We start from the raw sequence: 27726 nt of genomic DNA, 5'->3' as shown, positions 1-27726 counted from the left end.
AACCAATTATCTAGGATGTATAGTTACTGAACAGTTGTTATGTAGGTATGTATATACTAGGCTTGCCAACCGTCCTCCTTTCAGGGGGCCACGAAATGCCCTCCGTTAATGGTAAAAATTTAAATGAAATAATATCTTACCTCTTTTGCATTCTATACATTTGCTTTTTCGATCATGAATGTAAAGTGCAGTGTGAAAAAAGGTACAGTAATTTAATAAGAAGAGAGTTAATAATAAATTTAAAAGTGTCAGTTTTACAATGTTATTTTAAATAACAAGAGATCGATCAAGCGACGAAAAGCACGAATTTAAATATTAAATTCTCCCACTTAATTATAGACATACAGTGCGCGTTAAAAAATAGTATACCATCACGTTTTTACGATTTTATTTATTTATATTCTCCATACCAAATTTCTGTTATTTTATTTTTTAAAATTTATGCAAATTTTAAATTTTTTAATTTAATTTTTTGTAGCCGGTTAAAATTTAGTACAATAAAGTGCAAGTCTCAAGTCGCTAAAAATGACCGTTGATTTTTGAGATTTCGATTTAATGATGCCGTTGACTATATTTTTATGAAAAAATAAAACAAAAACTTGGTATAGAAAATATAAATAAATAAAATCGTCAAAACGTTAGGGTATATTTATTTTTGACGCTCACTGTATATCAAAGATATAACATTTACATACTTATGTTTTGTTTTTTTTTTACTTCATTGAAATATTTTGGACCAATTCATGTTGACTTTTTAAATTACTGAATTTATTGAAATGCGTAAAAGGACTTTTCACCCATGATTCAATAATAAAAGGTTTGCTCAGAAAACAGTTTTCTCGCTCCCTCTTGACAAAATCCCTCCCTTAGTGTATGGGTGCGTGTGTGTGTGCAACCTTTTGTAAAGGAGTTAATACTTACCATATTCTGACCGACATCGAAAACATGTTTTCGTTGGTAAAACTGGTTTTCGACCTAAAACTTGTGTTTTCGTCCATGTAAAATCTGTCAAACGAAAACTAGTTTTCGCTGAAACCACTTGAAAACTCACGTTCCACTCATTCCAATCGGTGTCTGCACTAGTTTTTTTCGATTATTTATCGAAGTGGAAGTCATATTTTATCTTCTTTAATACGTCATTTCGTATTTATTGTTAACTGGCTAGCCAAAATAAAGTAAGCATGGACGTAAAAGGTTGTTAATGAACAGAAATGGAAGGAAAAGTATTTTGGTTTTGTTTTAGTGTAGCAAAACTGTAAACAAAGGATGTAAGAAATGTCAACGAAAACACCAACAGTCGGTGTGAACAGCCTTCAGCCCACAATCCCAAAACTCGTTTTCAAGGTGTTTTCGTTGTCGGTCAGAACATGGTATAAGGGGGCAAATGTTTTTTTCTTCTGTAGCAAAGATGTATTCATGATGCGCGAATTCCGGACAACAAAACTTTGTGCCAAGTGTTACAACATAAACCTGACGTCTAAATCGCCCCAAAGGTACCAATTTTGCCCAAAGTGCCGTACCTGTTGGAATCGAGACGTCAATGCTGGGGAAAAACATACTATACCTGGGAGAATGTATAATCAATCAACGCGAAAAACACCAAAGTTTGTCCAAATAAGATGTCATTATTTCATATTTGGCGAAAAATATGTACATCTGACTGTGAAAACAGTTCAACGTTAAGTTATGCGTGCTTAAACCCCAACTTTATATATACATAAGTATGATTGTATGTACATATATGTATGCACTGCATGTAATAAAATGCTTAATAGTCAATATCTTCGAGTTTATTATTACAATTTTTGATCTGCTTATTTCCCTCTCGAAATAAAATGAATTGTTGCGTCTCTGTTTGCAATGCGGTCGCAATCGCTGGGCGAATCGCGATGAACAATAAAATGCTTTCAGCAGTCAAGCAGTGGCTACAAAATCAACAATAAAAGCAAGCACAACATCGCTGATTTTGCAGTTGCCGCACCAACATTCAGATTCAAGAACAGGGGGAAACAGACGCCACCGATTCCACTAAATGCCTGCAAAACCTCACGGGCGTATTGCATGAACTTTGAATGGGGTACCTTATGCGAGGGGACCTCTTTACCCAGCAAACATTGACGTTAGTTATCGAATGATTGGAGAACTAGGCATATTCTCCAATCAAAAAACTATCGAGAAACATAGCGATCTCAACAAAAATGGGACATAGTTCTCGACTCGAGAAAATATTAATTCTCTAATCGAATTCTCTTATTGCATTCGAATGTGAATTTCAATTCAAACTGCTGTTCTGCTTTATTAAATAAAACGCTTTTTTTTGTAAAATATGTATTAAATGTATTTGCAATAAAAAATAATGAATTACTTGAATTTAAAAATAATTTATGACTCATTCATTTGGAATATTGCTTATTTACATTTATTTGGATTTGCGTTGTTTCTCTAATCGAACTCGAATCGAATTCTAATGTAGTTCTCTAACTTCGTCATCGACCCAAGAACGATTAGAGAATTAGCTTAGTTATCTAATGTAGAAATCCAAATTTCTCTAACGTTAGAGACTGTGTTTGCTGGTTAATTCACTAATCACTAAATAAGTAAAACTGAAATGCCAAGTGTCTGCTACCACTAAGCGACTCTTCAATCCCATAGTAAATAGGTATGCCTTCGGGTTTGCAGGTGCAGGTATAAAATGCTAGGAAAGGGGACTTGCATAAAATTGAGATGATAGTTAAGCAGGACTTGCTTTGCCTTTGCCCACTCAAGACTAGCAAAAACGAATAAAAACTACGACGATATTCGTGGCGCTCTAGCTGCAGAGTCATTTATGGTATTGAAGCGCATTCAATGAATTCAATGTGCGGCATCAACAGCCATTCATTTGGATGTGTACAAAGATTTGCCGGGATTCGTCGGCGTTTCGCGTCTGTCTGAGCGCGTCCAATTAAATTCGCAATGCACTACGCCACTGGAACGACAGTTGCCCGTTGGCTTCTCGGCTGTCTCTGCATTCATCTGCGTCTGTCCGAACGCCAATTGACCGCCGCTTCAGTTTAGCCTAATTATCTGGTGCCTGCGGCTTTTTTGTGCACTTCTTCCCCATCCCCATCTTGTGATGCGTTGTGGTGTGTTGCCTTACTAAGAACTCGTTCTTTGCCGCAAAAACTTCAACAACATGACCGCAAGCACCCATTTGTGTCTGAAGTGTTGGTCACTTAAGCTGCAATTTAAGCTGCGATCTTGCAAACATGTTAGCGAGGTGATTTCAGCCTGCCGGATAATGCACAATGTACATACATATTTCTCTTTTCTTTGTTTGTCGCTTTCAATGAAATTTTTTTTTATATGATAGGGCTCTCTTCAAACTATAATATTTGGTAATAGTCGACATATGTACGTATGTATAAATGGAATATGTGTATTGGTATGCGTCTCCGTGTTCTAAGTTTAGGCTTTTTACGACGCTGCGAAATTGTTTGCCACATTCATTGTTAATTCTTAGATAGATAAATGTATGACTTTTGTTGTACATCTCAGAAAGCGGCTAAGCTTACCTTCGACGTGAAATTCTGACGAATTCTTCGGCGACTTTGACTTCCAACTATGTATGGAAGGCCAGCGTCGATGGGAATGCCGTTGCACACTGGTCTGAAGAGCTAAAAATAGCTGGCGGTAAATAAAAAACTCGACTTTTTTTAATTTCAAATACGGCATTTACCTTGGGGCGTATTCAAGTAATGAACACCGAAAATGCGTTATCATTTCGAATCTATTCTATACACCAACCGAAAGTCAGCTGTTTGCACTGTCTCGTGTGATTACCGAAAACGTGAAAATTTAACGTACATATGTACATATGTATGTACATTAGACTGCATCGCTCCCCATACAAAGAAAAATCGGTACTATTTTTCCATTAGAACTATAAAATCTAATATATTTTAAGACGTCCACCAAAATATTTCCGAAAATATTAAGATTTAAGTGCGCTGGACCGATTTGTAAATACCTCCAAAAATGGTTGAAAAAAGTTAAAAAAACAGCATCAAAAATCTCATTCTTGCGATTCCGTTGAAAAGATTTTAAAATATTTTTACGCAGATTTTTTAAGCTTAATCTGTTTTGTCATCTGAGGAGACTTTTTTCAAAAAGTTCTTTAAGAAACTATTTTTATTCATAAAAAACGCCATTTTTGGAGGTATTTTCAAATCGGTCCAGCTCACTTAAATCTTAATATTTTTCCGAAATATTTTGGCGGACGTCTTAAAATATTATAAATTTTGTAATCCTGGCGGAAAAACCGCAACTTTTTTTGGTGATGCAGTCCAATGCACATGTATGTATATTAAAGGTCTGCATCGGAATTCAGTTTGCTTCTCTGTGAAGTTTTTTTCAAATATGTAAACTACTCATACTTTAACAAAGAGGGCATGGAAGGAAGGGAAGTGAAAATTTTGAGCACTGTATACATGAAAAAAGTACTCAAACAAAATATGTTCCGAAAAAAAGAAAAACATAAACAAGCAGTACTATGGTGTTAAACTTCCACAAAAAATATGTTCCTTCACAAGTATTTTTTGAGTATTTTTGGAAGTTTTCGTTTAATAAATACTACATAATGTTAACAGACATGGAAAAACAATGTAGGGAATTATCAAGGCTAATACCCAGCTAGCCCAATGCCGAGCGAGAGACAAAAGGGACTCCCACAGCAACACCTCGAAGGAGCGTTTTAAAATATGGGATGAATAAGCATTCCATATGGGTTATCTGCGGATGACCTGTTAAAGAAGAAACGTTATTTTTTAACAAACTGCTTCACCGATCATAACCAAATTGCGATGTACATATCAGATATAATTTTAAAAGATCTGCAGTTCTCAATTGCCCACTGTGTTACAACGCGTACACATTTTTTTTGGACTCGTTATCTACTACTACTACTAGAAATGAGATAGCATTTGTGCTTCAACAAATTTGACGTGCTTTTGTCGTTGAGTTTTAGAACGCTGTTACACCTTTTGCATGCCACAATATTGTCGATTTCTTGTCCGTCTTCATTTTGAATTCCTGCGTAAAACTCCCACACCCTGCTTCTACCTTGCCTTTGTACCAATTTATATTCTCCGTTTGAAATTTTTGTTTTAATTTGCGCATTGGTGGGATTTTGGATGGTTGGCTTTCAGTTTCCATTGCTGATGCTAAATTTAATGGTGATAGCTTAATAACACAGGTTTAGAAAAAAAGTGTATGCATATTAAACCAAACCTATATATATCTCTATTTTATTTGACACGCTGAATGCGAATCCGAAAGCCGTTAGCCCCCACCACGTCAATTTGTGGTCAGTTGAAGGCCAAGTAGGGAAAAATTCATTGAATAAACCTGGAAGTTCAATAAATTCGTATAGATGACCTTGAGGAATCAAGGGACCCCCATATTCGGATTCAGCGACAACTAAAACAAAAAAAAAAACATTATTTTAATTGAATAAATTTTTTGTCCTATTTGACCCTCAACTGACCTCGAACCTGACACTATGGAGGTTAACGGACCTCTGATTCGGGTTCTAAAACCCCACATATATGAATTTTCAGGTTTATTCAATGCATTTTTCCCTGCTTGACGTTCAACTGACCACGAACCTGACGTGATAGAGGCTAACGGACCTCGGATTCGCATTCAGACTGTCGAATAACATAGGGATATATAGGTTTGGTTTAATATGCATACACTTTTTTTTGTAAACCTGTGTAATTTTTATCAATATTTGTTTATAATTAAAACATGTTTCTTTTATATTTTACTAACTTCTTTAAGATAAATTTTCTGCGGATCACACGAACGAGAGTTCAAATAATACACAATGTAAAATGTTAGCTAAACCCTAATTGCGCGAAACAATAAAATAAGCCCCCTTTCTTCAACGAATCAAATTCGACAATGAAAATAAAATTTATGAATTTTCTTAACATTATGTTAAATGATAACATTTTGAAAGAAAAAACTTCATAAGTATTCGTATACTTCCTATGAAGTTTTCAAATACTGCTGAATTCAATCAACATACTCAAGTCTTTTGGAAAAGCGAAACAGTGTTTTATGTAGCAGAGCACTGTTGAGTAACATTGCTCAGTTATTCAAATTTATGATGTTCTCTTTTATTCTTCCTATCTTTTTTAGTACTCTAAAATTTATGTTCCATTTACTCATGTACACATGTGAAGAGTATTTCTGCTGGTATATTTGCAGACCTTTAATGTATATGTACGTTTCCTTTAACTGTTGTTTGTTTAAAATCAATACGTTATTCACAACTTTTAGTAATTTCTAAACCCTTCAAAAAACATGCCGGAATTTCCTTATTGATGCCCATTGGTTGCGGTTACTGAAAATTTTTTAAAATAAATGCTTATATATACATTCAGAATATTTGAAAATTAACTACCATTACGTGCTCTGATCCAGTACTCCATGAACACGAACTTGCAGTGTCCAGTAATCACTGGTTGACGTTTTTACAGCAAAAAAGCTTTTTTATTCCCGTACTTTTTGCTGTTCCTCACTTTTTACTCTCACTTCAGAGAATAATTTTGCTGTTTGACATTTTTACAAAATTTTACACGAAAAGCATTGGATCAGAGCTATTGTGTGTTTTGAATTATTTTGAGATGTAGAAATTTGCTCAAAAGTGGGTGGTGCCACGCCCTATAATCCGGTACGATTCGCGGTATCAATGCGGGAGCACTCAAACAGCCGCGGTATTGGAAGTGCGGTAAAGGGCAGTACAAAACTATACCGCGCGGTTTAAGCAGATACATATATCGCAAGCAGAGTTGCAATTAAGAGCTAGAGCTCTACAACATTAGATTAGTACGTTAAAAATGCTAGATTAATATTAAAAATAAATAAGAACAACTTAAAATTAAATTTAAAAAAAAATGGCACTAATAAATATAAATTTATAAAGAGGAACCGGGAAGAGGGAGAGGAAGAGGAACCTTGTCGATCTCGCATAGCAACAATAGGAGCATTCCAAAACGTCAAAATACAAGTCTCTTTTATTTCTAAACCGCACCAGAATAAAAAGTCAAACTTCCGCAACGTATTTGAAAACTAGAATCTTACCGTGGTTGCACACATTTGGCATTACAATCTGCTCAAGTTCAGACATGAAAGATACTGGTTTTTGTATTTTGACGTTTTGGAATGCGCCCAATGTTTTTTGCTGTATCACACTAATATTCAAAAGATTTCAGGACAAAAACAGAATTGTCTGCAAATTCATCGAAATTTCGTGAATACTGTAAATTTCAGCTTGAAATACTGGAGCAAAAACAAAAAATTTTCTCGCAAAGAAAGGTGGCTCAGCTGAAGCTGAAGAAATACATTTGTCTACAAAAAGCCTGCAACCACATTGCGAAACAACTTGTACCCAACAGAGAAGATAGTACGTTAATATGTATAGGTTCAACCGAGATCGCTGCGAACTCGCCAATACGCGGATATAGGCGAGTACCTAACCGTCTACTTCTAACAGCTTTAAAACAGCGCAAAGCAGACATCCTAATGGTGAACGAATTCCAGACAACAAAACTTTGTGCCAAGTGTTACAACATAAATCTAACGTTGAAATCGCCCCACAGGTACCAATTTTGCCCAAAATGTGTTGTATGTTGGAATCGAGACGTCAATGCTGGGAAAAACATACTCTACCTGGGAGAATGTATCATCAAGCAAAACGAAAAACACGAAATTTTCGAAAATAAGATTTCACTATTTCTTGTATAACGGCAACTGTGTACATCTGACTGGCAACAGTTTAACTTCAATGTTAACTTCTATAATTTAAATAATAAAGTTTCTTAAAATTCGCTTTACTAATAATCACATTCGGCAATCATGTAAAATTGCCGATAAATCACGAAGAGGTGGTTTTCAACACAAATATGAGTTTCTAACGTTTGACGTGGTCCAGATAACAAGCTACTACTTAGTATGCAACGTGGTCCGTTTGAACATACGTTAAAACTATGTCCAGCTAGACCACCTGGTCCTCAAATTTTCGGAGGGTATTTACATACAAATATGTATGTATATATAAATACATACATCTGAGCGTGCGTGTGTGAGGGATGCACATGTGTGTATGTGCTGATTACTTGCCTCAGAAAGTGCAACAAAGCCACATAACCATGACATTTTGCCACAAGCTAGCTCAAAGTAGCAATTATTGAAAGGAGCTATTCTTCGGTTGATCGCATGCATGAGGTGTTTCTAAGCAAAGTCCATTTTTCCTATTTGTTTCTCGGGCTACATTGGAAGAAGTCACACGAAAGTTAATAGTCTTTTTAGAATCTGCAATCGAAAGAGAAACAAATTAAAAAAAAAAATTGGTTTCATCATCCAGTAAGGAACTTTTTCTCTTTAAATAAATATTATTTCACACTCATACAAAATATGATTTCAAGCAAACAACAACAATACTATATCACAATGACGCGGAAAATGCGACAAAGATGGAGAGACATTCCAATTAAATCAAATAGGGAACTACGTATTCCTCTACGCATCTACATACATATGCACAACTTTCATTTGCAATTCATGTTCATATGTAAACAAATGCACATAACATGCATGAATGTGCTTACAAGTGCAGTTGCCTCTGGAAGTAGAATGATTCAGCTGCTGGTGTTGCTGCTGCTGCCTTTATGGCTTCATGACACAAAATAGAAAGAATCGAAAAACCGTGAAAAGTCCCCACACAAAAACGTGGAACAATAACAAGAACAACAGGAATGACAGGAGCATCATCAGAAGTCACACGAGTGTTAGTCATCACCGCTGAATATAAAGTTTTTCCAACCATTAATGGATGGCGACGACCTCCATCAAATGTCATCTACAATACTACATAAATATGAATGTACATTAGGGTGGTCCAAAAAAAAGTTTAAAATGTTAAGCTCTCACCCCTAGGACTTTTCTAAATGGGAAAATAGGATACCCGTATTTTTTTGTTTGAAAATAATTGTATTTAGAACTGACTCAAAACCCATGAAGTTTTCCGTGTATTTTATATGGGGGGAAAACTCATAGAAATGGTACAGAATTCTTAAAAATCGATAAACTAAAACATATTGGTATTTTTTCCATTTAAAAAAATCCCATGCGGTGAGTGCTTAACATTTTAAACTTTATTCCTGCATATATTTATGGACCACTCTTAATGTACGTTCATATGTATGTATGTATGTGAATGCAGGCATGCAATTATACTAGGACATTCTATGTCTATTGGGATGTCTCAGAACATCAGAGGATTTTTTTTTGCGACATTCGATAAGTATACCTAGTACTAAAATTACCACACAGTGCGATCCCGTCATCGGAGTAGACTGGAGACGAGGCCTCGTCAATGCATTTATAAATTTATGAATTGTAAAGTTTTATGATACAAATTTTAAGTTGTAGGCTTAAAACGTCGTTATAATAAATAGATAAATAAATATGGATGTACACAGTTTCCACGTATACCGTTAAGTATTCTTGAGTTCGGGGACGATGTTGAAGACCTTGATACTCCGGAAGTCAAAGTTCACCTTGTTGTCGCCCCTCGCTTAAATTTCTATGCGACTGGCTCGCCGCGACGGTGTGACCGGTAGCCAAGCTCTCACACAGAATCGTGGTGGAATATCACGGCCTTCAACCACTTTCAGATAAGCTCCTGGGTTGACTTGGACTGTGTTATCGATCGTAGCCTTGTAGAGCTCTAAAAAACTATTATAGCCAGTGGAAACTAGCTTTACGCACCCTGCAACCAGCCACCGTCTGTACATGATGCATATGGATCGCACTTTCTTCATTACTTTCACCTTTCACGCTTATTTTCTTTCGATCGTTTGCTTTTAAAGCAAAATATTCAGGCTACTTGTGCTTTGGTACTTTTTGATGCCATTACTGGCGCTTACCGATCTGCACCGCTGCCCGACTTTTTTCAGAAACGCTTTTCGTTTTCTATCTACATATAACACTGTACGGAAAATCTTAAGTTTCGAAAGAACAAAACAAACAAACGTCGAAACACGTCAACTTGATTTTGAGTCTTAGATTACGAATCGGTATCCCGTTTTTATAGATCAGGTCATTCTCCCAAGATATTTTCATACATTTTAGTAGAGGAATTTTTTCGATTATATGAAAGCCTGTTCACGCTTTCTAACGAGGAAAATCGATGGAGAGATAAATAAAAAAGTTGTGAATGGTCAAATGAAAATGCATAATAATTGTTTTTGTATGAAACATGAGCAGGAAAGAATGTTATTAATACGACGTGTAGGAGAATGTTATTTTTAAATTTTTTCCCCGTTGAAAGTTAGATTTTTTTCATTCACAATGCGAAGTTAAAATGAAAATATACAGATCCGTTATCTACGACCCAAAATTAAGTTTACGTGCATCGGCGTTTTTTGTGCGTAATTTTAGCGCTCCTACAGTGGAAATGGTGCTATGGTTAGCGAAGGGAGAAGGTCGTCCGCCTGGCCAGAGATGTCCTCTGTTACCGAGCTACGCAGACTAGCTCCGCAGGTCGTCTAATATCCGAAGAACTCCGTTTCCGATTAAATAAGTAAATTAAAGCTATCTAAAAACCATTAAACTTTTAACTTAACGGCAAATTGTATTGCCGAATATAGCAGCCGGTAAAAAATGTGAAAAGGCGACCCCTAGGCTCGTGTTTGTTCTATGGTGGTACAGTCTAATGTACATGCTACATACATACACACGCATAAATATTGCCATATTTCATACATTTGTAAGCTTCACTGTTGCTGCCTTGTCTGCCGGTGCACTTCCTTTCCGCTTTCCTATCCACCCCCCGCACATGCCCGGCTGTCTGTCTGCCATCGCCATTTGTCTGACTGCAGACGGAGGACAGCGTCCTTGTTATTATTATTATTGTTGTTTTTGTCGTTGTTCTGCAATTTTCCCGCAACCAGAATTGGTTTTTTCTTGTGTCTTGTTGTTGAGGACTTTTGTATATTTTTTCTTTTATTTTTGTTTCTTTTGTTAAAAATTCCTTGCCCTGCTGTTGCGGCAGAAAGGTTGATTATTTGTTCCATATTGTTGACTGGCTGCAAATACAAGTGCTTGCGCGTTGTTGAGCTTTAAATGAGTTTTAAAACTTCCATGACTCATTAAAGGATATCTAATTTTTTTTTAATACTGCATCCAAGCAGTATTTTTTCCACAAACTTGCAGACATTCTACTACGAATGGTACAAGTTGCCATTCGTTAATCAGAATTTAAAAAAAGAGAGATTTTAAAGTACGCTGTTTAAACTCAGATATATTTTTTTCTCTTTTCAGCTTTGGCCAAAGCAGAATCATCGCGTTTCATCACCACGCCGCAAAGCCAAACCGTCGTCGAAGGCGATGCCGTTGTGTTTACCTGTCGCGCGACTTCACTCGATGGACTCCGCTACACTTGGTTGCACAATAGTAAGTGCAATTAAAAAATAAATTTTTGTTAGCTTAAAATTTATGATTTTGTTTGTTTGTTTGTGCCATCAGATGCTCCGGTAAAAAATTCTACACGTGTGCGGCAATTGGAATCGAATTTACGCATCGAGGCAGTGCAACGCGATACGGATGCTGGGGACTACGTTTGCATAGCGACAAGTATGACTAGCGGAGCCCGTCAAGCATCGCCTCCGGCGCGGCTGAATATAATTTGTAAGTAAAATTGTATAATTTCCAGATTGATACCGCTACTCAGATATGTATAAAGGGTGCGTTCAGAAGCGCATCATAAATCTTATCTTATTTCTAAACTGTAATTGATGAAAATATCCAATATGCGCAAGCATGATTAAATATCGAATTGGAACTTTAACCCTATTCCTACCTTGTAGCCGAGTAGTTGTAGGTTCGATCACTGGATCGAGCAACATCTAATGGCGTTTTCTTTTCTCGGAAAAAATGTCACCTTCTCTTATATGGCAACATTATCAGAGTGCCACATTTTAAAGAGAGAGCACGCAATAGGCATGTGAAGATGCTGAGAAAAGAACACAAAAACTTGATAAATGCAGCATTATTTCGAGAAAAGAAAACGCTATAAAATTAGAAAAAGTTTTTTTTTTCTAACAGCGAATGTATTTCTGCGTTAAAAGTACTAAAACTATTTGCCATTCGGAGGTGGTGTAAAATTCAGGACACACCATCCCCCGTGTGTCGCTTAAACTATTTTAAAAAAGTATCTTTCCCGTCAACCGTCTTGAACTTTAGGCCACTAATTAACTCGTCAGCATCAACTTCTTTTGATATCAAGCCGCCAGCTATGCATCAGTCGAATTTCATATGTATGTATGTATGTATGTATATTAGACTGCATCACCAAAAAAAGTTGCGGTTTTCCCGCCGGGGTTACAAAATGTATTATATTTTAAGACGTGCGCCGAAATATTTCGGAAACATATTAAGATTTAAGCGAGCTGGACCGATTTGAAAATACCTTCAAAAATGGAGTTTTTTTATGAATAAAATTAGTTTCTTAAAGAACTTTTTAAAAAAGTCCCCTCAGATGACAGAACAGATTAGGCTTAAAAAATCTGCATACAAATATTTAAAAATCTTTTCAACGGAATCGTAATAATGAGATTTTTGATGCTGTTTTTTTTTACTTTTTTCAAAGATTGATTTACGAAAAACTTAAATAACTGGGCCAAAACTATTTCGATTTAGACTTATGGAACTTTCCAATGATACCTCACAAGTTTAAATCGGAAGAGTTTAGGCCCAGTTATTCAAGTTTTTCGTATACCAATCTTTGACACAAATTGTTTTTTATTTCTTTTAATATTTTTATGTAAATTTTTTAAGCTTAAATCGTTTTGTCATTTGAGAGGATTTTTTTCAAAAAACATCTTTAAGAAACTATTATTATTCATAAAAAACTCCATTTTTGGAGGTATTTTCAAATCGGTCCAGCTCGCTTAAATCTTAATATTTTTCCGAAATATTTTGGCGGACGTCTTAAGATATAACAGATTTTATAATAATTCCAATGGAAAAACAGTACCGTTTTTTTTTTTTGAATGGGGAGTGATGCAGTCTTAATATATATACATAGATACATATGGGCATCAGTCTACAAGTAAACAAAACTTTTCGTAACACAGCATAAAAAACAACCAGCATAGGCAACTGATAGCATACATACATATGTTGCACAGATTTCCGATTAATGCACATTTGATTTCCGTTTTGTTTACTATTTGGTAGGCGCACCAGCATCAGCGCCAAGTTTCAACCTCCATCAGCTTAATTGACTGCAACAGTTTTCGAGTTTTTGTTTGTGACTTCATTTTCTCCACAGCGCTGGTGGATGGCTGTAGTCGCTACATTAAATTTCATAAGTCAAAGAAATTTGGGTTTGTGCAGGCGATGCGTGCAAAGGAAAGAACTGCACATGTACGTATATGCATACATACATATGTATGTATACATAAACCGCATTCCAGCTGCCCCTCTCTTCCCATTTGCTGCAACAATCACTTGCCACTCGACACTTTATTTGTGTTTTGGTACATTATGCATCGTTTGCTTCGTTCACAATTTGTGGCTTTCATCTTTCAACAAATCATTTGCTTCTCGAGCTATTTCAACGTATGTATGTATGTACTTTTCTTGTAAAGATCTCACCTTAATTTGATCGCTTCCTTTGCTTTGGTGCTGTTCTAATTTTCTTTTGAAGTTTTCTTGAAGTTAAATATGTAAAGTATGGCCACTGTGGGACGCATTTCCCATTATCCAGTTCTTCATGAAAGAAAATGTAGGGTTTATTTATATTCAATACCCTCTATCTAGTTTCTGGTGTTAGAACCCATCTGGGCCTTAACTGTCATCACTGATGTTATTCAACTCAATGGTAAATTCTACTAAAAAGCTACTTTTAGATCAGAAGCTCGTGGGTTAGGCGAACGTACCAAAACCTTCTTTTGTATGAAAAAAGGTTTAACATGCAGATAAATTTTGACAATTTAGAATTTTTGTAAAAAGCAGTTAAAAAGATTTGACATTTTAGAGACCAAATAACTTGAAAAAAAAAAACAAATCAAATCAGCTGCTCTTCTGCTACCATCCGTTCAATATACCTTGGTCTGAAATTTGTTGGATCTGATTAAATTTTCAAAAAAGTTAAAATATGATATTTGGCACTACAACCGTTTGTGGGTTTGATCCGAGATCAAAGAGCTTCTCCAATTGCCTCTCTCCTTTGCAGACAGGTCCTTCTGCACTTTGTCCTTTCATTTCGATCGTGGGCGCCCTTGCTTTCGTTGTCCACCATGGGTGGCGGCATCTTCTCAACGTTGTCCATGCGTACCTGTCGCTTAAAAGCTCGTACATTTCGCCATTCTATCTTTGTATAGAATAGTTCTCTCGAAAGTACTCAAAGTCTTCTCATCTTCTGTTCGATATCGTCGACGTTTCTGTGCCATATAGAAGAACGGGCATGGCCAGAGACTTGTAGAATGTGGTTGTTGTTCGTCAAGAGAGTCCTTTGCTTTTCAACTGCTTACCGAGCCCAAAGTAGTCCCTGTTGGCAAGAATCGCAATGTAGAGACACAGAGATGACGCATTCAGCAGTACACTACTTTGTTCTTGGCGAATTTGACAAAATCAGCTGTTCGTATGTTGTCATAATAGAAATGTCTGCGCTAAGTTTGTTCTCGCACAGATTATTAGTAATAATTATCACTAGTTTTCGATAACAAACCTTTTTACCATAAAAAAATGCAGAAACGACTTTATTCTTTTTAATTTCGCTCTTTTTGAATGTCATATTGAATTTTTTATGCTGGACACAAATTCCTTCATTACTTCAAACTTACAGATACCAACAATGGCGTTTGTCCCGAAACGCGTGAACTCTTTATATGTGGCCGGAGGTACTTTGTCTTGTCCTCATTCACCGCTAGACCACATCTTTAACGAGTTTTTCACATTTGTATAAAACTTGCATTACAGAATTGTATCGAATTGCATACAAAATTTTATTATTTTCAACATACATACATACATACACATGTATGTATCAGGGTTGTTGCGAATATTCGCATTCGCAATAATCAATGCGGAGCTTTTGCGAATGCGAATGTTGTGCAAGTGCACCGATAAAACGCATATCTGGACAAAAAATCACAGATTGTAGCCAATATTTTTGGCATGTGGTCGTGTTACCCGGGCGCCGCACATGGAAGTATTTGTGTAACAAAACTGGTCAAATGTCATATATATCAAATTTGATAAAAGTGTTTCTAAACATATTATTTCTTAAGCTATATAACCGAGCTATCAATGGGCAGTCATACAAGTTCCTACTTCTACTTGACCTTTGACGTACGTCAAAGAAAACATAGTCCTTTTAACTTTTTCTTGTTCCTTTCCTGGAATGTTTTGGGTGGTCCTCTGTCAGTTCATCAGCTTTTTCAATTACCATCAATTTTCCGCTTTACCCGGCAACCATATATATGAGCAGAATTCTACGTAAATATGCATGTTCTCGTTCAAAAAGCTACAGCATTCAGCGGGGGACTTCACTCTGTCTATGTGTGAGTCGAAAGCTTTCCTTCAAGCGTTGAGTTTTTGATATATTATCTTGTCACTTGTTTACATACAGCGGTCGAAAAAATTATAGCCGCACCATATTTTGATAAATTTTAACATAGTATTTTTGTAATTAAATTTTGGTTATTTTTTATAAACATATCGTTCTTCTTTAACAGAACTAAAAAAAATTCAAATTTCAAACTCTGTTAAATATTTAAAAAATTCAACAAACTTTCGTAAAAATTTTAGGTTAATGGAGCGCTGATTGCCTGAAAAGTTTGGTATCTTCGGATATACATATGTACAGACATATCGAGCCCTAACTGCCAAAATAACGTAAGAGACATTTTTCTTTTTGATGCAGAAAGGCATCTAGATGCTCTAGGAATATTTCTGCATCAAAAAGAAAAGAAATGGCGCTTATGTTATTTTGGCGGTTAGGGATCGATATGTATAAACATACATATAGTTCTGCACATAAAATAAGTGTAGTAATTTTTTGTTGAATTTAGTAACTTTTTCCAGTGATTTTGGTAAAAAATAAAAAAAAATTGTGGCAACATTGTTGCTGCCATGCCACTGTTATATATATGTACATACATACATACCTACACATTTATATGCTGCTCGTAAAATTTTATGCATTTTTCCGCCGTTGAAAATGAAAATGAAATGAAAGTTGTTGAGCGCAATTTTCCACAAATGTTTGTTTCTCGTATCAAGTGAAGCCATGTCGGGGGTGCAAATGTTATAGATGACTGTAATGTTGGGGTACGTTATATGTGTGTATACATACAGTATTGGACATATCTATAGCACCCCCTTTAAAAGTGATATTGTTTGCCCCTTATGTGTAATTATTTATTTTTAAGAAATTTTAACTTAAGTACAGTTCATTCTCTAACAAAACACATATAAACCCCAGGTTAAACAAATTTTCACCCAAATTACAAACTTTTTTTCTCAGAAGTGCTAGAATTTTTCTGAGTACACAGTTTTATAGCCCATTCAATTTTAGTCTAATAATGTGCCAGCTTCAAGTGGCTAAAAACTACCGTTGACTTTTTAGAATTTTTTTTTTGTGTAATTTGCTTTCATATAACGAATAAACAAAATTTATTTTTATATGGAAGAAACCCGCAACCGCTTCGGCGAAATAAATTCTAAAAAAGCAACGGTAATTTCTAGCGACTAGAAACTTGCACTTTCTTATACTACAATTGAATGGGATACAAAACTGCATACCCGAAAATTTTCAAAATATGCTAATTAAAAATTCTGAAATTTTGATCACAATTTTTTGAAGCTTAATAAATTTTTTTGCAATTTCTCTGTTCTGTTATAGATTGAATTATATTATAAATCTAGAATTAAAAGTCGTCAAAATTGCGCTTACGACAATCTTTTACCCAGGCGACGATATTCAAATACGCTAGTGGATGGAAAGAACATTTAAGTTTGTATTGTACTAAGTAATATGTACGTTTGTGTATTCGTTATTCAGAGGGTCGTTCGATTGTTTACTCCGTTAGTTGTTGAGTTGGTTGGCTGTTGTTGGCGAGATTACCTTTTTATTTGAATTTTATGTTTTCTTGCAACTCTGCTTCATTTAACGACTTCTGGCAATCTTCTATTTACATACACGCTATTATACATACATACATATGTACATATGTACGTATGGGTAATGTTTAAAAATATGTTTATTCTATTATATTTGTTCTGAAATTTCCAACATTTCCTAATGCTAGCGTTTCACTCGCATATTTAATTTTGTTCCAAAAATTCCATTTGTTTCCTTAAAAATGTCGCTGCCAAGTGGTGAAAGCTTTCTTTGTTATCCTGAGATGGTAATCCATACACATGTATTTTCGAATTGCAAATCTCAAGACGCAGACAAAATACCAACCCCATGTTAAGATTGCAATCAATTGTTTCTACTCAAATTGTGAATACGAGCAACGACGGGCTTCGCAAACATTGTTTTTAGCGACTGTTGCCGATTGTTTAAATGTCCTTATTCATGCTGAACGACGGGCATTCAGTAGATCCTTCGCTTGCCATTCATTGCCAGACAAATATTATTGCTTTTGTTCGCTTTCGTTCGTTGAAGGGGATTGATTTTGTTGTTTTTGCTTTTCTGTTGTTGACGTTTATTGTTTACAACATGCATATGTACATAGGTTGGTGTCTGTTGGCTACTTTATTCAGTTCTGTAGAAGGACAGAGTTGGGGGTGTGTTGTGGTGAGTGTGCTTTATTGCGGTGACAGTGTTATAATTTGAGTTAATATTGAGCAAAAAAGATAATTGTATGTCAACAACATACATGTGTACATATATATGTATATATGTATGTTAACACATACATATGTAAATACATACTTTGGTTTAAGTGTTAAGGTATTTCCCAAAAATCTGCACCCTCATTTGCAAGATTCAAATAAATCATTTTTGAAGTGAAACTTCTTTAAGGCTTAAATCCAAACTCCGATGAAAAGAAAAAGCGACCAAAGAAGAGATGAAGATTAGAATTAAGAATAAAATTAAGATAGTTGTTCATTAAATATATTATGGTGAGCTATAGAAATAAGGGGTTTCAGTTCAAACGCGCGTGGAATCCACACACAACTCTGTTTCACTTACATACATATGTATGCGTGCTGTTTTGGACTCGGCCAAAATCGTTAAAGGCCCGTCCACATAGAACTTTGGCATTGCGTTGGCGTTGGCGTCGCTTCAACAGCTGACTATGAATACATGAATTCAAATGGAGCCGTCCACATAGTCAAAATTTGGCAACACTCACGCCAACACAAAGCAAAAAGATGTCCAACTCTCATCTTTTCGCGTGCGTCGCTCGTCAGCTGTTGCAAATAAATAGGTGCAATCCCGTATTCCTCTGACTCGGACTAGTAAAACTGTCGAAAAATAAAAATTCGCTCAGAGCGAGAGAGTAACATTGAAAAGTACGGGATCGCTTTCTAGTAAAAAATAGTAACTTCTGTCAACTTCAACATAACCTCCAAATTTTGGTTGTAAATTTTTGCTTATTTTGTATGTAAACACACTCAGCTCACACATGTAAATAACCAAAAATACTTTAAAATTCATTAGAATCCACTTAAACAAGTAATTAAATACTTTGCAACATGAATTAGTAGAGTGCACTTTTACTTTGTTTACAATTTGGTTGCCAAACACACTACAGCTGATCGTTTGACACATTTACCAGAATTTACCAGCAAAACATTCTCGGACTAAAACTGGTAACTTTTGACAGAGAGAGAACCGTATTTACTCTCTTTTTTGTCCTCTCAATAGTCAGAGAACCGAGTACGGGATCGATTTCCAGTAAAATCTGACTGATTCTGACTATTTCTGACTAGTCCGGACTCGTACGGGATCGCAACTAATAAAATTATGTGAAATATTTTTCCTTTTTAATCAAGTGCGGGCAAGTAATATCGTTTTTTATGTAATTATTGATATGAAATATTAATTTATCTGTCGTTAGTATGTTAATTTAGTGGCCCAAGCATTCGCTGCCAAGCGTTCATTTTACCAAGCATACTTTTAACGTGCGTTCTGTCAAACCAACGCCAACGCCAAAGCCAACGCGAAAGTTCTATGTGGACCGGCCTTTGGGCGGTTGCAGCGTCAATAAAGAACAAGCTTTTCACACTCATACGTTTCCCACTGTATGCTGTATATAAATAATTTTCCGACTTTTCGCACCTCAATTTACCTATTGGTAACAGAAATATGCCGCACACTGTATTTGCCATAAACAGATTTAAGACAACACCAAAAATAAAATATTGTTGCTAATTAAGTTCGAATCTTTCAGCTGTGTAATAAACTTTAACGCATTTGTTTATTTAGCATCGGTTGCTTACACCGAAGGGTGAGAAGAAGAAGGGTCTGACTCGTAATTAATCTTTAACGATTTTTAATTGATGGTTCCAGGCAGCTCTACCTTCTAAAGTCATTTAAGTTGTTTTAATAAAAAGCCGCAGGATATTTCGATGGTCCAATAACGATACAATTCAAAATTCAAAAAATAAAACCTAATTAACATATATTTCTGTTTTATGTACTAGTACTGTTTAAAGCACGATTTTATGAAATATCTGACTATTCATTTCTGCTTGGGCCTGCCCTTCTATTTTACAATATTATACTTTCACTATCCTTAAAGCTACAGTAAGTACCTACCAATCAATCGTAAGCATTGTACTCAAAAGTTCGGTCTTAATTTGCAATGCAGTTTAACTTTTACCAATCTCTCCCACTCCCTTCAGTATTTATTTATCTTCTCTCATCTTTGCAGGGATTCGAACGGCCTCCGTCCAATTGTTGAGTGGCAATCGCAATGAAGTCACTCTCAAGTGCCATGTGGAGGGCTCTTCTGGAGACGGAATGCTCGAAATCGAATGGTTTCGCAACAGCGAAAAATTGAGTACCCTTAAAAACATTGAATTGCAACAAAATCGTCTTATTATACGCCAACCCCATGCTGCTGACAACGGTCTCTATCGTTGCATTGCCTCCAATGCGGCCGGACGAGCGATGAGCAAAAGAGGTTACGTCCTGCAGTGGTCGAACGCCGCTAATGGCTTGCCTGAGCGGGCCATTGTTGGAGGAAGTGATGGTGGTAGGAGTAGCAGTGCTGCCTTCACCACTTCCAGTTGCTTACCGCGTCTTAAGAAAAATCAAAAATTACCCATTGAAGCACTGAATCAAGTCTTCCTTTGCCGCGGCAAGCGCGGTGGTCAAACAGGCGAAGACAAATTGCCGGCCGTTATAGATGTTACCATCACTAAGGGTCCAGCCAGCAAACGCGTCAAAGAAAATGAGCCTCTCGAATTGCTCTGTGCACACTCGGTGCCAGAAAAATATCACCAAGTGCAGCTACGTTGGCGCAAAGATGGTAAAGTTTTCCGAACAGTGGAAATCGGTGATACTGCCGCCGCCTCAACTTCGACGCCTACCGAGTCAGGCAAAGAGCTGACGATGCGCGAAGATTCCCGCCTAGTGCTCAGCCGCTCCAATGGCTCACTTCTGTTCACGAATGTGTTTGCCAGCGATGCCGGACAATATGTTTGCCAAATCTACGTGGAAGGTCATCGACCGATTACTTCGGAGCCTGCTGAGTTACAAGTCATCGAACAGTTGAAGTTCATGCCGCAACCGACGTCAAAGAACTTAGAACTAGGCAGTGTGGGGAAGGTGCATTGTAAGGCGCAGGGAACACCACCGCCACAAGTCAAATGGATACGGGTGAGTCGATAGTGTTGTACGTACTGTAAGAAAATAAGTACAAGTCTGTTGCAGCCGGCAGCGCCATTAGAATGAGAATATGCAAAGAAGACAAAGCTGCAAAAAGATTGTCTGAAATATTAAATGTTCAAACAAAGTGGCAGCGACACAAAAGCGCAGCAGTTATTTCACTTACCATTGTCCACTTCAGCTAAAACTTGGTGAATTGTTTACTTCGTAAACAAAGAAATGACTGAAGGAGGACGATGGACTTGAAGCTGCAACTGCAACTGTAGTCAAAATAACCAATTCTTTGGAGTTCATAAATTTCCCTTCACTTTACAGAAACGTGAAGAAAATAACAATATGCAATTTGAAACAAAAAGAAATATATAGATATTAATAACTAACGAAGTGCTTAGAATATTGCCGCAATAACACAAAGTGAGTGTAAAACATATGGTTGAGAGTATACTCTGAGTATCAGTCTAATGAATTAATATGCATTTTTGCACTGGTATTTTTTGTTTAGTCGCCAAATCCTCGGCCATGTGCGGTTTTATTACTCTCCAGTCTCTACATATGTACATATCCATATTGTTAGGCTAGACTTTGAATTAAAAAAAAAAGCTCTTCGTGTGTACATATGTATCTATGTGTGTATATTTATCTCTAACCCATTACATTTTTTCTATATGTCGTTTGCATGTAGTCTGTGCTGTAAGTGGGAAGTAGCAAAGGCAATGATGGCACTGGCAACATTTTCAGGTTGACTGCTGCACAAAGCTACTGAATGGCTGTGAAAAGTGAATAGCATGAACAGTAATAACGACAGCAATTCAGAGATAGATAGGGCATCCTAAACCCTGCACCGAGCATGTGTTTATGTATGCACACACTGTTTAATCCCATTCCAAAACAGGTGGCAATACACTTACAGTGAAAAGCCAAACCAGTTAGTAAATATACTTGTAGATCACTTGGTAGAAAAAATCTTTCAGTTATACGTTTAACGACATCAAAATGAGAAGCCAGTTAATTGGTCTTCCCGCGAATGCCGGCTGAGGCATCGATTGAGACTATCTACCGTTTCTGATTCTTGAATCGCAGCGTCGAGTCTTAGAGGTATTGAAGATAGATTTTCAAAATTGATGGATTATCAATTATTTTGAAATTTTTATTTTTAAAATTTTAACTAAAACAATAACGATTTTAAATTCAGCTGCAAAACTAAGAATCACATGAAATTTAAAAAAATGCCGATCTATTTCTACTACACCTCAAACTGTAATGCCGCTACTAACAGGGCTCTTACAAGATATGTATTTGCATATGGGTGTTTCCATACAGCCGTACGCGACATTCGTACGCTTATAGAGTAACGTAAATCTATCAAAAATAGAAGTTACAGAAAAAAAAGATTACGGTTATGTTGCAACCAAAGGGTACTATGTTTGAGAAAAAAATAAGCAGCCTCGAAACTTTGGTGTGGAAAATATCCGTTCAAAACCAGGTGATAACGTACGCGACAAAAAAAGAAGTGGTTTTAAGGCACATATACATATATGCGAAAGTCTGCGAATCATGAGAGTTTTTCTTTTCTTTAAAAATTCCTAAACTAAGCTAAATAATGTACCTTTACAATCCTTTCATATTTTAGGAGAAATTATCTCTGGCTAGGTTTATATTTAAAAAAAACAATAACGTACGCGACATAACGTACGCGACAATTTTTCTCGTAAGTAATAAAATGTATTTATTGAGAACTCTTCTCGCCACCGTTTCATTGTTTTACAACTATTCTAAATAATTTAAATGGAAAATTTGCAATTAACATTGGTTTTGATGTATTTGATTGAAATTTTCGTGCTTACAATAACGTATGCGACAAACTTTAAAGGGTAATAAAATATATTTTCACTTCGGTTAGAAAGAAAATTTTACTGTATATCTTTAACTAGAAGAATTCTCGCTTAAGAATTGTAATCTGCATTACCTGCGACTGCCAATATACAAATGACATAGGCAAACAATGTTTTTGCATAACGTACGCGACATTAGAATACTATCAGAAGCAAATCAAAAAATTACCGTTAACCGAGCTCTAACTTCTCCTTTTTCTCATTTTTATAGTTAGTTGTTATTGCAAATTTGATTTTAAGATGTAATTGTAATGTTTCAAATCTCTTAATTTAGTTAATAGGAAAGAGAAAATAGTTCATTTCATTAGAGAAAACTGAGTCGAAGAGACATTCAGTTTTACTCTTCCATTTTTGAGTTTTAAAATTCCAATAAGCTGAAATACTTCTATAATATAAAAATTCGAGTATTTTTCTCTTATTAATTCGTCTTAAAACCCCTTTTCAGTTGTTTTTATTTTTTCAGTCCTGGTTGACATTTGCATGGAAACACCCATATGTGAATGCTACTTTTATCATATATTAGAACGTGTTAGAAAAGTAGCATTTACATATGGAATTACATATCGTGTAAGAGGGCTTTAAGTACTATTTCTACTGGTTGATATTGACTGACACTTCGTAGGACATTGCCAAATTGAACAAGTAAGAGCAGCGCTGTCTTCGGCTATGCCGAAGGCTTCATACCTTTCATGAACATCTGCAAATTTTACTTTGACAGATTACTGCTTTTGAATACATCTGCATACATCGATAGAGGAGTTACATACTTATATAAAAAATCGCATCTAAACAATCAGAGGTATGGAAGATATACTTTATATGACACCAATCTAAGTGATTTTCACCGCTATGTGATCGGTATGTAAACCGGTAACACAATTTATTGGGTTTAGTTTCCTACATAAAGGAGATATATCGCAAAAACTGGTATCTGAACAATCAGTGCTATAGGAGATAAAGCTTATACAGCATAGATTTTGACGATTTTCTCAGTAGACTTTGTATTATTATTTATAAAATATCTTACGAAATTTATCGGTTTTAGCTGTTCAAATAAAGAAGTTTTACAGTAAAATCCCATATCTGAACAATCTGATGTTTGGAAGATATATGTTGTAGTCATCCGATCCTTGTTATTTTCACTGTAAGTATTCTGTTAATAATGAGTGAAAATGGTGCGAAACTTCATGTTCCTAGCTGCATAAATGGAGGAGTTATGATAAAAGACCTCATATCTGAACAATCAGTTGTATGGGGGCTGCAGGTTATAGTGACCCGATCTTTATTATTTTCGAGGTAAGTCTTCTGTTGATAATGAGTGAAAACAGCGCGAAATTTCATGGTCCTAGCTACATAAATGGATGAATTATAACGAAAAATCTCATATCTGAACAATCAGTTGTAAGGGAGCTATAGGTTATAGTTACCCGATCTTTTTAATTTTCACTGTAAGTTTTCTGTAGATAATTATTGAAAACAGTGCGGAATTTCATGTTCCTAGCTATATAAATGGAGGAGTTATAACGCAAAATTTTATATCTGAACAATCCGTTGTATGGGAGCTATAGGTTATAGTGACCCGATCTTTGTAATTTTCACTATAAGTATTCTGTTGATAATGGGTGAAAGTGCTGCGAAATTTCTTGTTCTTAACTACATAAATGGAGAAGTTATAATGAAAAATCTCATATCTGAACAATCAGTTGTATGGGAGCTATATGTTATAGTGGTCCGATTCTTCCGGTTCCGACAAATGATTAATACATTATAAAAATACACCCACCTACCAAATTTCATCCGGATATCTCGAAAACTGAGAGACTAGATTGCATACAAACAGACAGACAGACGGACAGACGGACAGACGGACATGGCTAAATCAACTCAGCTCGACGTTCTGATCATATAAGTATACATTTTCATGGGTCTATCTCTTTTTGTTCTGGTACTTACAAACATCGGACCAAAGTTATAATACCATTTCATGCTCATGAAAGGTATAAAAATACTATTTTGTTAGTATGGATAAAAGATATAAGACGACTTAAATGAGCTAACTAGTATTCTACATAGTTCACAACTTGTAAGTTTTACCTACAGGGATATGCAAATGTATATATGTATTTATGTTTGGTACATATCATCTCTAGTTATTTAAAGGGGAGTTGAAATAGCAAATTCTATCTACATATTATGTACATCAATATATTTGTGTTTTGTTAGAAGGTTACATAATACATAGATATGTATGTATTTATATTCATGCATTCATAGCTTTCTAGATTTAGTTTTTATTGGTGTGCCCAGGAGAATTCAAAAAATTCACACACAAATGCTGCTATTTTCACTTAAGGACACCGAGGGAGCTTATAAACCTGTCTTGCACATTTAGTAGAGTCAAATTAGGGTAGGAAATGGGGCATCTAGCAACTTTTGCATTTGCATTCCGATCAATTCTTTTTGAGGACATAAAAGGGAGGGAATAAAAGTTAACGGTACTAGAATTTTATGAACTACAAAAGTGCATACTCTAAATTTTTCTAAGAATTCGAAATGAAAAATTTTAAATTTCATAAAAAATTTCTTATACTTTCTACGAGTTCAGCATGCAATTAAAAAAATCGATTCTTGTGGGTTTTCCCATTGATTGAACTATATATTTTATTAAAAAAAAATGTATTGTTCTCCGTTTTCTTCAGGATTCCTACGGCCAATTGCCCGAAGCAGTCGATGACATTAACGGTACATTAATATTCAAGAATGTCAGCACCGAGCATCGCGGCAATTACACCTGTGTGGCAAACAATTCACAAGGACACATCAATGCCACTGTAAGTGTGAATGTAGTGGTAGCGCCGCGTTTTTCCGTTGCGCCCGAAGGACCCATCGAAACAGGCGAAATGGGGCTGGCGGTGATGCACTGTCAAGCTATTGGTGATCCCAAACCAACAATAAAATGGGATAAGGATTTAAAGTATTTAAGCGAAAATAATACGGACAAAAATCGTTTTCGTTTCCTGGAGAATGGCACGCTCGAAATACGTGATGTACAACCGGACGATGAAGGTCGTTACGGCTGCACAATAGGCAACAGTGCCGGGCTGAAGCGGGAGGAGGTGCGCTTTGTTGTTAAATGTAAGTACATTTTAGGCCAACACCCACTTTCAGTGCCATTTTTTTTTTGATTTTTGAAGAGCCAAATAAAAACTTGAGAGTTTAATAGAAGCTAAGTTGATAAAAAAAGTTACAGATGTTGATTAGGATTCCCCGTCAATCTTTCATCCATGTGTAGCCTCCGAAGGTGCGACCTCTGAAGAATCAGGTGATGGCTTCCTTATCACACGCGCCGTTCTCATCACTATGTCTGTGGCGTTTGCCTACATTATCCTGGTTGTGGGCTTAATGATTTGGTGTCGCTTCCGTCGTCAAGCGCGCAAGGCACGTCTAAATGAAATGAATAAAGATAACCCCGAGTCAGGTGAACTGGGCAAATTACCCGAAAATGAGCCTTGCCTGCCAGAACACGCTTCTTCAGCAAAGACACGCAAAGTAAATGGTAATAACAATCCTCGCGGCAGCGGCAACGAGGCAGCAAAATCCGATGATACAGCCTGTAGCAATCATTCAAAGGGTTCGAAACGTTCACATGCCCTGGACCAGTTGGCTTTGCCGCGCTCGAGTATCACTGAGTTACTACAGATCGGACGAGGAGAGTTCGGCGATGTTTTTGTGGGTAAAGTAAAGGCGTCGGTTATACGTCAGGTGGACGAAAAAGATATGGAAACGGAGAGACACAATGGTGGCGAAAATAATGGTGCAATTACTTCGATTGAAAAGCGACGCTCGAAAACGTCAATGGATGACATTGAGGAGATCAGAGAGGAGCAAGAGGCCGGTAGCGCCGATGGGGACACAACATCTACGACAACAGATGAATATAAATTAGTATTGGTTAAAGCATTGAATAAATTCAAGGATGAAAATATTTGCCATGAGTTTAAAAGACAAATCGACATGTTTCGTGCCATTTCACACAAAGGTGTGGTGCGTTTGTTTGGGCTATGTCGCGAGAAAGACCCTCATTATATGGTATTGGAGTACACAGATTGGGTAGGCAAAAAAAAAGTAAAAAAGTAAAGGGATTTCCTAATAACTTTTCATATACTCTATTGTTAGGGTGACCTAAAGCAATTCCTCTTGGCCACTGCGGGCAAGGTAAACACCTCGAATAATTCGTCGCAGTCGCCTCCGCCGCTGGTGACAGGGCAAATCTTGGCGGTGGCATACCAGATTGCACGTGGAATGGATGCAATTTACAGAGCGCGATTCATACACAAGTAAGTATTGGAAAAGTTATGTAATTTTCTCATAACACTGGATCACAAATTTTAATTTTGTTTTTGTTCTCCAAACGCCACTATCTACTTTGTATACAGAATCGCTCGCTGTTTCCGAAAATCGAGTTAATTTTTTTTTTTTCTGTATGGATACGTTTTCGAGATACATATTTGCAATTTACCGTTATTCAGTTTAAAAATAAGAGTGGTTCCACTTAATCAGGTATATCTTACGAACCCATTAAATATGTTTGGTTTTTTTCATGGAAAACTGCAAAAAAATCAAACTTTAAATGGGGAAAAAATCAAGAAATAACAGTTTTTGTGTGCCTGTTCCTTTAGAAAAAACTAAGCTACCAAAGAAGAAAATCGATGGATAAATAAATAAGAAAATAATGATTGGTCAAATGAAAATGCGCAAGGATTTTTAGTATGAAATATGAGTAGAAAAGAGTGTTACTCATAAGTCGGTGTAGGTAGATTATGTACATCGAAAACAAGAGGTGTCAGAAATGATTAATTAATTTCTCAGAAACTATCAGCGCTTTCGAAAAGTGAGATATATACGGTTTATGGAGAATTTTATTTGCTT

The 27726-nt window shown here is 36.1% G+C and overlaps 1 protein-coding gene across 2 annotated transcripts in view; it reads left to right on the top strand.

Moving 5' to 3' along the window:
* LOC118744349 (tyrosine-protein kinase-like otk) overlaps nt 1-27726 on the top strand; it is a 36532-nt gene that overhangs the window by 6287 nt on the left and 2519 nt on the right. For both annotated transcript variants that reach the window (XM_036477291.1, XM_036477293.1), the window contains exons 2-7: nt 11371-11502; nt 11575-11736; nt 19947-20896; nt 25497-25932; nt 26090-26907; nt 26974-27134. In XM_036477291.1, coding sequence (XP_036333184.1) covers nt 11371-11502; nt 11575-11736; nt 19947-20896; nt 25497-25932; nt 26090-26907; nt 26974-27134 — 2659 coding nt within the window. The remainder of the gene's footprint in view (nt 1-11370; nt 11503-11574; nt 11737-19946; nt 20897-25496; nt 25933-26089; nt 26908-26973; nt 27135-27726) is intronic.

Source organism: Rhagoletis pomonella, unplaced genomic scaffold (genome assembly GCF_013731165.1).
Source record: "Rhagoletis pomonella isolate Grant_MI unplaced genomic scaffold, Rhpom_1.0 Rhpom_scaffold_00008, whole genome shotgun sequence".
Lineage (NCBI taxonomy): Eukaryota > Metazoa > Arthropoda > Insecta > Diptera > Tephritidae > Rhagoletis > Rhagoletis pomonella.
This window is presented reverse-complemented; position numbering and strand designations above follow the sequence as displayed.